The sequence below is a fragment of the Lepidochelys kempii genome, chromosome 6, assembly GCF_965140285.1.
Source record: "Lepidochelys kempii isolate rLepKem1 chromosome 6, rLepKem1.hap1, whole genome shotgun sequence".
Classification (NCBI taxonomy): Eukaryota; Metazoa; Chordata; order Testudines; family Cheloniidae; genus Lepidochelys; species Lepidochelys kempii.
This window is the reverse complement of record NC_136385.1, coordinates 31,939,389-31,950,816: the sequence shown is the minus strand read 5'-3', so window position 1 is coordinate 31,950,816 and position 11,428 is coordinate 31,939,389. Positions and strand designations below refer to the sequence as shown.

The window sequence follows — 11,428 nt, the reverse complement described above, 5'->3', positions numbered from 1 at the left end:
GTGTGTATGTGTGAGGGAGATCCACAAGCATTGTTATTTACTATGTATTACTATGGTGCACACAAACCTTAATTCTGAAGCAGGACATCATCGTGCAAGGCACTGTACAAACACAGAACAAAAATGTAGACCCCACCCCAAACAGCTCACAGGCATGACTATTACACTCTGTGTATGATACTTAGCAAAATTGTGGCACCCCAAATGAAATAGAAAAAAAGAAAGAAGTCACATACACCAGTGACAAATGCACTCGCTTACTTTAGGTAAATGTTTCCCTAAGGTCCTAGGTCTTCTGAATCTGAGTCTCATGAGAAAATTGCCTTGCTTGGCCCTCATGAAAGGTACTTTCTTGGAATTATGGGAGTGGGCCTGCACAGGTTGTAGATTTATAGGCTTCCACAGCACCATATAATGGCAGAAATGTAGTAATGCGGCCTCGTATGGTGATGAATTGTTTATTTTGTTTCTTTGTTTTTTTCTGGTGTTGCCTTTTCTTGGGTGGATAGGCATGTTCTCATTTACCGCTGCACTCAGGAGCCCCAGTCAGAGCTCAGGTCCCATTGCACTAGGTCTGTACAGATATAACCGCTTGCTACAACAGGCCACTGAAGCCTCAGGTGAAAATTGCATTAAAAAAACCCTCCACACAAATATAAATGAAATTCAAACTAGCATGCACATTCCCTGCCTAACAGAACATGGGCCTATTTTTACCATGTATCTGGCCCCTCCCCCCCGCTGCATATTCAGGCGAAGCCCTGTCACCTACCGATGGAAAGTGCTGGAAAATGGCCAGGTATTGTTATTTCACCCCTTACTTGAGGGGTGGAGGGCTCTCAGGGGCTGGCCACGCCCTCAGCCCACCTGCACCTAGGACAGGGTGACCAGATGTCCCGATTTTACAGGGAGAGGGCGGGACGCGCCTCATGGCTTTTGTATCCGAAAAGCGGCGCCCCGGGCTCACCAGGGCAGGCGCGGCAGCGGGGAGGCGTCCCCAGCAGGGGGCGCTGTGTTCCCCTTTAACACCCGGCCTCAGACTTCTGCGCCAATTGCCTGTCGACCACTATTCGTGAAAGCAGCGGGCGCGGGGAGGCAGCCCCACGAGCGCCCGTTTGTACCCGCTGGGGCGGGGGGGGAGAGGGAAGGAGGAGAAGGGTTTAGTAAAAAGTAAACGGCGATTTTGTTACGCCGGCGGGTCGGGGACTCGAACCCCGGTCTTCCCAGCCTCGGCGTGTTGTTATTCAGCAGGACCCGGCTGCTGCAGTGTTTTCGTCGCCACCTGCGAGGACCTGGACGCTTCGCGCCTCGGCCAATCGTGGGCCGGTACCGGCCCCCTTTCTCCCGCCGCAGAGGATTCTGGGACGTGAAGTCTCTCCCGCCCTCCACCGCTGCGTGTCACCAGAGGGGAACGACAACTCCCAGCGTGCCTGGCGCCTGCCGGGCTCTTGACCTGCTCGCGGGGGCTGCCCAGGCTGCCGCTGTGTTGCCGCCAGCCAGGCCGCGCAGGAAGACGTGAGGGCCGCGGCCTGGGCGCCGATCCCGCAGCCTCCTGCCCGGCGGCCTGAGGGAAGATGAGTTCGGCCAGGGAGACGCAGCCCCGCCACGGCGTGAAGCGAGCGGCCTCCCCCGATGTAAGTAGCTGGGCGAGGAGACGGAGGAGGCGAGCGGGCCAGGGAGGCCTGGGGCGACGAGGGGAGAGGGAGACTATCCCCTTCCCCCAGGGTAAGGGCGGGGTCGGCTTGTCGCCGCTCGGTGCGATGACCCAGGCTCCGTCCCCCTCTCGAGGCTCTGGCGCTGCCCGGTGGCGGGGAGGGACCGGAGGCTTTCCCTTGGGCTGCCCCGGCGCCTGTCCCGCTTGAACAGACTCGGGCCCCCCCGGCTGCGAAGGCCGCCCGCCTTCCCTGAGCAGCCGGGGGGGAGTAGGCGGGTCAAAGGGGATGTGCCTCCGGGCCGGGAACGCCGTTTGCTGCGTGACTGCCCGGTGCTCGCTGTGTAATGGAGGTGGTCGGTTGCCGCTGCGAGCCCGGCCTGCGAGCCGCTGCTCGGGTCTTGGCACCATTCAGCGCTTGTTATGCCTCCCGGAGAGGCCCGCCCCTCTCTCCCCCGTGGTCAAGATTTTATTTTATAGTTGATAGACGTGAATCTTGATCAAGTTCAAAGGTGGCTTGTCAGTTACCTGTACGATTATTTTTCATTTGCTGGAGGTGAGTTTTCTCTCTCCCTTCCTATGCAAGTTCTTCATGGATTTATTCTTGCTAGATATGTTAGCTTTTAGCAAATGGCTTCAGAAGTCAGAATCCGTTCTTGCATTTTTTAAATTTATTCAATGGCTTGTTGATGTTCTAAGAAGATCTCTTTCTAGTGCCTGTTGACCACCTTTGAGGCTGCATCTGCATCGGTTTAGTTTATTAAAAGTCCTTCCTGCTCCCTTCCCTGCTCACTCTTCTCAAGAGCCTATTTATTAAAAAATCCATGTCTTTAAAACACTTCTCGAAGTTGACATTATTAAATGAGTGAGGTAGGTCATGATCATGTGCCTTAGTCATGTATTGAAATTGCATGACTGTAAATGTTGCATCATAGTGCATTGGAAAAATGTCCAAATTATGTATAACTTGGAATATCTTATTTAATATAAACAAGCTTTTAGTTGAAACTGATCTATTTGTTTTTGTTTTTTAAAATAATTTATTACCTTCTATCTTCCAGCAGGGATCGAGCAGCTGGGAGGCAGTAGACTTAGGTAATGAAGAAAGAAAGCAAAAGTTCTTGAGACTTATGGGAGCAGGAAAGGTGAGATTTTGTTAATTATCTATTTAAATCCAAGCATTCCATGTAAATAAAGGGTGGTTGCTATTAGGGAAGGATTTTTAAAATGACAAAACTATTCACTGATCACATTGAAAGTGATTGCATAGTGTTTTCTGTTTTCTTTGGAAGTGAAGATGCATTAGTGTTATTGATAAGATACTGCTTCCTTGAAGGTCAAAGTTTTTTTCTTTAAAACATCTTACTTATGTAAGCAACCAGCCTGGAGTAACTCAGTAGCAAACACAATCAGATGGCTTGGAATTCAATTACTTATACAGGGCAAAATCTAAATCCACTTACATGTGTGGACATTGCATATTGTAAGTTTTGTTTTTCATGTGATTAATGTAGAAGGTACCCAGTGATATATAATCACGAGAGACCAATATTGGAGCCTGAATGTTTTCATATGTGCCTAAAATATAGCTTAATGTTGCAATTTTTTTCTTTTATACAGGCGTCAATTACTAGATGTGGTGGCTTCTAGTTAAATTGGAGGCAAAAATTAAAATTTGCCTTCCATTAAACTAATTAATTTTCTCTAATGTTGTATTTCCCTAACCTAGGGGGAGTCGTCATTCTCTGCCCTAACAGAGTAATTTAGTGCTATTGGGGATAGTAGCATGACCCTGGATTAACCCAGGGATTTACATGAACTGCAAGTTGTGCTCCCACAGAGGCTCCTAATGAAACTGAAGATGGTGCTGGCTCTCATGTTCAGGGCTGTGGGTTAAGGCCCATTGGCCACATCTTTGCTTATCCTGTGTGAGTGTTTCGTTGGAAAAGAACAAACAGCCCTACGGAGCTACCAGTTCAGTCCATCAGGTGGCCTTCTGTCCAGTAAGGGGAGGAAAAGAAGGAAAAAGAAAACAGAAAATAAAGATGTGTAGGGGAGGATTCTGAGCTGCCAAGTCATTTCTAGGGGAATCAAAGAGAGGCTGAGTTGTTACTGTAATTGGTAAAACCTGGATTGTAACTTGAAACTTTGTTGTGGATTATAATTCTGGGTTCAGGTGATCTGTTGTCCCTCCTGCTGCAACTTCAGCAGGGCTGTAGTCATCCTTTCCTTTTTACTTGCCAGTGTCACTCTAAAGAGGAAAAGATTTGGGGGTTGGAAGGGTAGAGAGAGAGTACCTGGGGTTTCCTCCAATATGATCAGTGGAAGGTAAAAATTAATCTAGCTTTGTCAACAGATAGTCATTGGCAGATGAAAGAGTTCATTAATACATGTCTTCCCCCCCCCCCCAAAAAAAAGCTTGTTAATAGTGAGCAGTAGGGTGTGTCTATCCAAGAATTCTAGTATGTAGGTAGAGCTGTCAGAGTTCACAAATTGCATTTTCTTTTAGAAAGAACACACTGGCCGCCTTGTTATCGGAGACCACAGATCAACTTCTCATTTCAGAACAGGTCAGTTTGATAGCTGATGCAAATTAGAAGTCTGTAAACTAACATTGATCTAGGGAGGCAGAGCTGAGTCTTTGTACCTTCACTACTGTTGTAGTGGGGGCTTTCAATTTTGTGACTAAAAGTGAGATTCTGGGAGCTGGCATAATCTCATACCCTCTTTTACTAGTCTGTATAGTGACTGAAAAAGACATGTGCAGCAAAAGTAGGCCTACTTCCTCCCGCCCAGATTCAGCAAAGCACTTCAGCATGTGCTTAAATTTAAGCACATGCTGAAATGCTTAGCAAAACTGGGGCCCACATATGCAGTCTCCTTTTTTTGGCATAGAAGCAAAACAATCATATTGCTGCATCAGCACAGTGAGTATAGCTGCAAACTGGTAGGCTGCGCTGTATTATGTTTCATGCATCATCACCAGTTACACTACCAGCTGATGACCTTTGATGGAGGATGTTGTGTATAAATTAGACCTGTGCTTTGATTTTTTTTCAGAGTCCCTGTTGATTATGTAGTCCTGATAGTCCTAGAAAGATTTTTTTTTCTTGTAAACTGAGCAAACCTTGAGATGAATTACCATGGACTTAAAACATGCAAAACTATAACTTATTTCTAATCAGTAGATGACTCTGCAAGGTGGTGTGTTTTTCCCATAGATTCTGATGATTAACTATCAGAAGCCGAGATATCTCTGACCTTATCATAAGAAATAAAGTTTGAAATTGGACAAAGTATGGAATAAGAGCTTTGTTAAAACCTCTCTTAGCTGTATAGAATAGGAACTACCAGACTCCTCTGCATTTTCTCCAGTTTGTCTTGGTAGTAACAACTTCTTAGCTGATCTAAGTAGGCCATGTGGTCTAGTGGAAAAAGCACTGGACTGGGATGTGAGAAACTAGAGTTCTATTGCTGGTTCTGTCACTGGCCTGTTTGGTGACCTTGGGCAAGTCAGTGATGAAACTTACGTCCTTTGTGAAGTACTTTGGGATCGATATCTGAAAGAGTTATTATTGATCACTAGCAGGCAGTTTTGACAAGAGCCCTGCTCCTTGCTAAAAGACCAAAGCAGCCAACTTCCTCTGTTCCTGTGTAAAGTAATCTTCTTTGTCTGCTATCCTCCTGTTTCCCACAGTCGGCAGTCTTTTTCTCCTTTAATAATAATGTATATAGTTACCTTCAAAGTACTGTACAAACACTAATTTTCACAACAAGGATAATTAATTCTCTCTCATTTTACAAGGGAGGAAGTCGGTGGCAGATGGGAGTAGGACTAGAAGTCCCTGGTTTCTCTCTCACAGTAAACTAGGCCAAGGGTTCTTAAACATTTTCAGAATGTAGGCTATACCTAGATAGACATGATATACCTAGATATAATATACCCATACCTGTAGGCTATACCTAGATAGACAATATAATTATGTTGAAATAAATTGTAATAACTTATTGAAATAAGCAGCAGGATAGCATAAGTGAAAGCATCTATTTAATAGACATAAAAAAGAGCTAATTTTCAAATTGCTTCCCATGGCTGGTGAAAAGAAAGCTAAGCAGCTTCTGTTTTATGTGTGAGATGAAGTGGCCCAAGACACAGGTAGTTCATCTAAAATGTAGCAAATTAAGTCCAGGAGTGAACTTCTGACTTACTGCTGTGTGTGTGCTACTTAATTTTAACCATTGGTTTGCAGTGCCTTGATTTGCCAGTGTAGAGACTGCTTGCTGCACAAATGAATATCTTGAAGCTCCTGCTCCAATATAACATTTTCATCTTGCTATGAAAAATGGTAATAGTGGGAGGATGGGGTAATGTTAAAAATGAACTGTTTTAGTGTAGACAAGTGGTTGATTTTAGAAGGTAGTATTACGTTCTAGTAAACCCTGTTTATAGTACTATCCACAGTACAATATTGAGCCTGTGGTGAACTTGATAATCATTCCACCTTTATTACAATGTAAGAGTATTTTACTTGCAACTTTACAAGGGTGATGGTGTATTCACTATGCAATAAATAGTCAACCCAATAAATTGTGTTAAATCTTTTGATACAGTGCTTAATCCTAAAGATCTGGTAATTTTGTGTAATCAGATGTTTTTGTTAATTTGACTGAACCATAACCAAGTACACTGGACATGCAGGGGAAGAAGACAAGAAAATGAATGAAGACCTAGAGTCTCAGTTCCAGCAAAGCATGGACAGCACTATGTCCGGAAGAAATCGACGACACTGTGGACTTGGTTTCAGTGAGGTAGTAGTTTACTTACTCTTATTGATGCAGACAGGCTTGCTCCAGTGGGCAAAGAAAATGAATGACAAACATCGCATGTCCACTTTTTTTTTTAAACAAGTCAAACTTACTCTATCCCAGAGTGCCCCTACAAGTTTACCAAGGACAAATCTGCGGGAGCCAAGAGCTTCCTGTGCTTGGACACAGAGGTACCAGTGAGAATTCTTGAACACCTGGAAACATTCATGCTCTACAGTAGCTAGATTATGTTAAGCTCCTGAGAGATGTAATATAGCAGGTGATTGACAGCACATAGCAGCTCTACCCATAGGAGATTTAGCATAGGAAGTGAAAAATATTTTATTCAGTTGACTGCAAGGGGAATTTAAGTAGACAGAACATTAACCAAAATAATTATGGGACTCTCACCTGCTGTGGAATCTTTAATGACTACAATGGTTAAGGCTTTTCACATCTTCCAAAAACCAGTACCCACATGAGTAGCACAATGCCTTAAGACAAGCTTGGGGCATCCATTCAGCACTAACTCAGATAGAGAAATACACTCCCAGTTGATAGCCCCATTTCTTGAGATTCCCTAGGAAAGGCTGGGGGATGCTTCCTCTTCATGTACTGACCTAGATTAAACTGCTTTAGCTCAAAGAGGTGCAATCAGAACCTGAGGTTCTGTGACTGCATGCTCCAGTTATAATTATGTTGTGTAGTTCTTATGTGTAAGAAGGGGTAGGGAGATAGAAATCTGGAAGCGGTAGGAAATTACTATTGGACATAGATGAAATCTTCAAATGATCCTATATCTCCTCAGTCATGTAGTTATGAGGCAGTCTCAAGGGAGGGAAGGATAGGACCACCAGTGTCCGGAGGAGGTAGAAAAGTAAAGGAAGACAAAATAAAATTGGTAGTTATGAAACTATACCTCTTTAAATGAAGCCTAGAAAAAAGATATTTGAGCATGAGGTTGAAATATCAGTGAATGTTTACTCTTGGTCAGAGCCAATACTGATGATCGTAGAAAACTTTCTGAGGTTGCTGGACTTGAGTTAAAGAACCACACTAGCAAACGCTTACTATTCCAAACATACATGCACGTTTTCCCTTAAAGGCATATTTGGGTAAATAGAAGCTATACCTGCATTGGCCCATCCTTATCAGATTGTGCATTGAGAATTTTTTCCATGGTACTATGTGCTGTATTTGCAAAAAGTATCAGGTTTACAAAGCATTGCGGTCTTGCACATGAGTTCCTGATGACCCTCACATTAAAAATAATGTGGCTCACATTAAAGTTGGCTACAGTGTGGCAGCAATTCTCTTGCATCAAGCATGACTCTTTGAACTCCTACCAAAGCTAAAGTAGTAACGAAGCAGTAAAAACCTTGCATGGTCAATTGCATTTGATAGTGTTTCCAAGTTCTCTTGTTGGTTCCTTCATGATGAGTAATATGAGGCTAGTGGTCAACCACAAAGTAGCTGCATTATTGTATGCACACAAATTCCCTGCTAAAAAATCCTTCCCGGCATAAAGCATTATTGTTTAAAAACTTACTTCCTTTGCTGTTTAAATGTTAGCAAACAAAGTGGAGAGGGTTCATTTACTGCATTAGTAATGTCAAGGGTTCCTAGAACTTTAGTACCATTTACCACTGTAATTCAGGTGTCAAGGAAGTTGACAATCAGTCATTCCAGTATCTGACAGACTAATCCTCTCTATATTAAAAACTGAGAGGGTTTTATCTGGTACTTGTGTTATTTAATCCCCTGTCCTATCTGCAGCCACTAACACAAAAGGAACAATGTAGCAACTAGTGAAAACTCATTGAACTTGTATGTTAAATGGCAAAATGAGAGGTTGCTTGGGGGAATGATTTAGCTTCCTTTTGTAATCTGACTTTTATTCTAGCTGGAGGAGGCTGAAGGACAAGATGATGTGAACAGATACTCTCCTGAACCTGAAAGTCCAGAGGACTCTGAAAGTGACTCTGAGTCAGAGCGAGAGGAATCTGCGGAAGAACTGCAATCTGCTGAAAAAGACAGTGAAGCTGATGATCCAGAAAGCAAGAAAGATGTGAAAAGCAATTATAAAATGATGTTTGTTAAATCCAGCGGTTCATAACTTCAGGTCTAATAAGTCTTTGTATTTAAAGTACATTAAGTCTTTTTGTTAGTGCAAAGTGGAGGACTGCTTACAGCACAGATTTTTGTATTATGATTTTAAAAAAACCCTTCTTTTAGATGAAAAAAAATAGTGCTTGCTTTCAGATGCCATGGATAACATTTTTATGGGCATGAGTGTAATTTTTTGGGGGGGTAAAGTATAAACAGATGCATTGGATGAAAATAAATTTAATTCCCACTCTCCTTCCATTGTAGTTGTCAAACCTCTGACACTACTTTCTTTTATTGGTGTCCTTTTGGCTTGGATGTTTTTGTTTTTGAAATAAGGTTTCATTAGAGTTGCCTGATGCTACATTGATTCTGATACTGTAGCAATGACATCAGTATTCTGCAGTGTAATACAACTTCAAATCTTGGTTCTGTCTGGTAATACCAGCAGTAGTCTGACATAATTGCCAGAGAACAGGTTTATTCATTTAGGTCCTGATTCTGTAATGAGGTTGTGATTACAAATCCCTGTTCCCCTGCAGAGTCCTACTGATGTCTGTGGCACTCCATCAGTGTTCGGGGGCCCCCACACCATATCAGGATGCAGAAGAGGGCCTTTAGGGTACAGCTACACAGGGATTAAAAAAACCTTTTGGTAGCCAAGGTCAGCTGACTTGGGCTTGCAGGGCTTGGGCTGGAGCCTGAGCTCTGGTAGCCTGTGAGGGAGGAGGGTCTGAGTGCACATGTTGCCACAGCAATTTTTAACCCTGCAGCCAGAGCCCCTGGAGCTCAGGTCAGCTGGCGTAGGCTAGCCATGGCTATGCCACAGGTTTTTCATCCCTGTGTAGATGTACTCTGAGTTACTTCTCTAGGCCTGTTTTTGACAGCTATAGTACAAGAGGGATAAGTTCTTGGGTGTAGATTTCCCTTTTGAAATGAAGGACTTTGATCCTTAAACTGCTTGAGTTGCAGTCTACATGAGAGCTAGGTAAAAGCAGTGCTTGGGGAGGGAGTTTGTTCTCATATTAACATACTAGTTTTAATAATTTCTCTCTACAAAAGTGAGATTTGCAGGAGATAAACAACAACCAGGAAATGAGTTCGTTTGAAAGGAAAAGATACTTTGCTATGGAAAATGACAGGTGCCTCAATTTAATGACACTTTTTTTTAAAGATGGGGATGCAAACTAAAGGGATGTGCAGGGAAAGTTGTAGTATGCAGTCCCCACGGCTTGAGTGCCACCGATCAAACTGAGGTGAAGAGAGTTGGTCACAATTACCTGTGAAAGGCATGCTACCTCTTACTTTCCTTGCACCAAATCCTCTAGTCTGCACAAAGAAAGAAACAGAAGTGCTAAGACATAGTAAGGACTAAACAAGCCCCTATCTTCTGCAAATTCATATATTTTTGGTGTACTAAAGATCAAACTTCCGTATTATATGCATTTTCTCAACTATTATTGTAATGGCATCTGTTTGAAAATTGGTCATCAGAATTAATCTGAGGATCACAAAAGGAATACCACATTGCACACATTCTGAATGCATTTCTTTATGGGAGAGCAGAACTTTATCTGCACCCGTGTCTGAAAGAAAAAGCTTACCCAAGGCTCTTGATGAAACTTACAACTTTTTTCTGAATCTGGTAAAGCTGTGTTTCTAATTTACTGATAATCTGTTGCAGTGATTATTTCCATACTGTTTGCTAATTTGTATGAGCTGAAATATGTACAGTGATTGTAAGATAATTGAAAATTAGTACTTCAGCCTTAGCTACACTGAAAGACTTTGAACAAATGTTACTTTGTGGAAAAAACAAGCAGTATTAAACCAGATACGTGTGATTATACACTAAAGGTGACACAAAAAGTGACTTTAATCAGAATCTGCATTTACTTTTTAACCTAGTTCTTGAACATGAAATTGAGCTGGTTTCATTTTAAAAAATAACCATACTATATTTCACATTCAGGAAAGGAGTAGTGATATTTGACAGGGGGAAAGGCAAAGAAGTGACTGAACTTTTGAATTTAAGTGCTTACAAAAAATGTGACAGTACTAGACCTTGACCAGCAAATAGATTTATGGATGTGTGTCCCTCAGTGCCCCCTATACATTATTTTATCCTTTTTTACATTCCTGCAATATGCGAGGAAGTAACCCCTTCATTTTATTTGCATATAAAAGAATGTGCATAGATTGTTCACTTATTCAGTACAGAAGCCATCCATTTAAAAAAAAAGTGTGTGTGTGTATACACACACTCTATTTACCAACGACCTTACTTTGTTTTATCTTTAGTGATACCATAAAATGGTGGTTATAAGCTGCCAATATTCATGAAAGCACTAGGAATTCATCAACTGCCATTTTACATTGATGTTGAATCATTGACCATCTTTTCAGCTACTCCCACTGTCTCTAATGCATACATAAAAATTGGGAAGAGGTTATTAACTTTCCCTATTGTTAAGGCGAAATGTGCGTATTATGCTATTTCACCATTGAGGGGGGCCTGTTTATATGCAACATCCAGGATTGTAAAGACATTAACTACAACTGTGAAGTTAAAGTGTATTTAAACTCTATAGGGATGCTCTTATTCACAGCAAAGTGGCCTTAGTTTGCTTTAGCTAAATCACCTTTGAAGATGTATACACACAGAGAAAAATATGGTAGGAACCATTTTGATTTTAATATATTTGTCATTAGCTAATGCCTTTGGTTTGCCGAGTAAGGAAAATACATGTGAAATTTAAGAGAATTTTACTTCTTTGTGTCAGTAAGGGGGAAACTATTAGGATATTGTCCCAAAAGGAAACATCAACAAGAATCTACCAACAAAACTGCTGCCCTGCTACTGCT

At 42.2% G+C, this 11,428-nt stretch overlaps 1 protein-coding gene across 2 annotated transcripts; it reads left to right on the top strand.

Annotated features, from left to right (window-relative positions):
• Nucleotides 1-1,401: 1,401 nt before the first annotated feature.
• Nucleotides 1,402-10,419, top strand: C6H11orf58 (chromosome 6 C11orf58 homolog). 2 transcript variants are annotated; one of them, XM_073347405.2, is made up of 5 exons: nt 1,402-1,634; nt 2,716-2,796; nt 4,161-4,221; nt 6,351-6,460; nt 8,361-10,419. In XM_073347405.2, the coding sequence occupies exons 1-5, from the start codon at nt 1,575-1,577 to the stop codon at nt 8,571-8,573; spliced, it is 525 nt and encodes a 174-aa protein (XP_073203506.1). In that variant the 5' UTR covers nt 1,402-1,574; the 3' UTR covers nt 8,574-10,419. The 2 variants fall into 2 exon arrangements, with proteins under 2 accessions (XP_073203506.1, XP_073203505.1); XM_073347404.2 differs by having other exon boundaries at nt 1,405-1,634; nt 2,713-2,796.
• The last annotated feature ends 1,009 nt before the right edge of the window (nt 10,420-11,428 follow it).

Coding starts and splice junctions, on each gene's coding strand:
- C6H11orf58 (XM_073347404.2), top strand. CDS start 1,575: ATGAGTTCGGCCAGGGAGACGCAGCCCCGCCACGGCGTGAAGCGAGCG. Junction 2,797..4,160: donor GACTTATGGGAGCAGGAAAG/GTGAGATTTTGT, acceptor ATTTTCTTTTAG/AAAGAACACACTGGCCGCCT. Junction 4,222..6,350: donor AACTTCTCATTTCAGAACAG/GTCAGTTTGATA, acceptor CTGGACATGCAG/GGGAAGAAGACAAGAAAATG.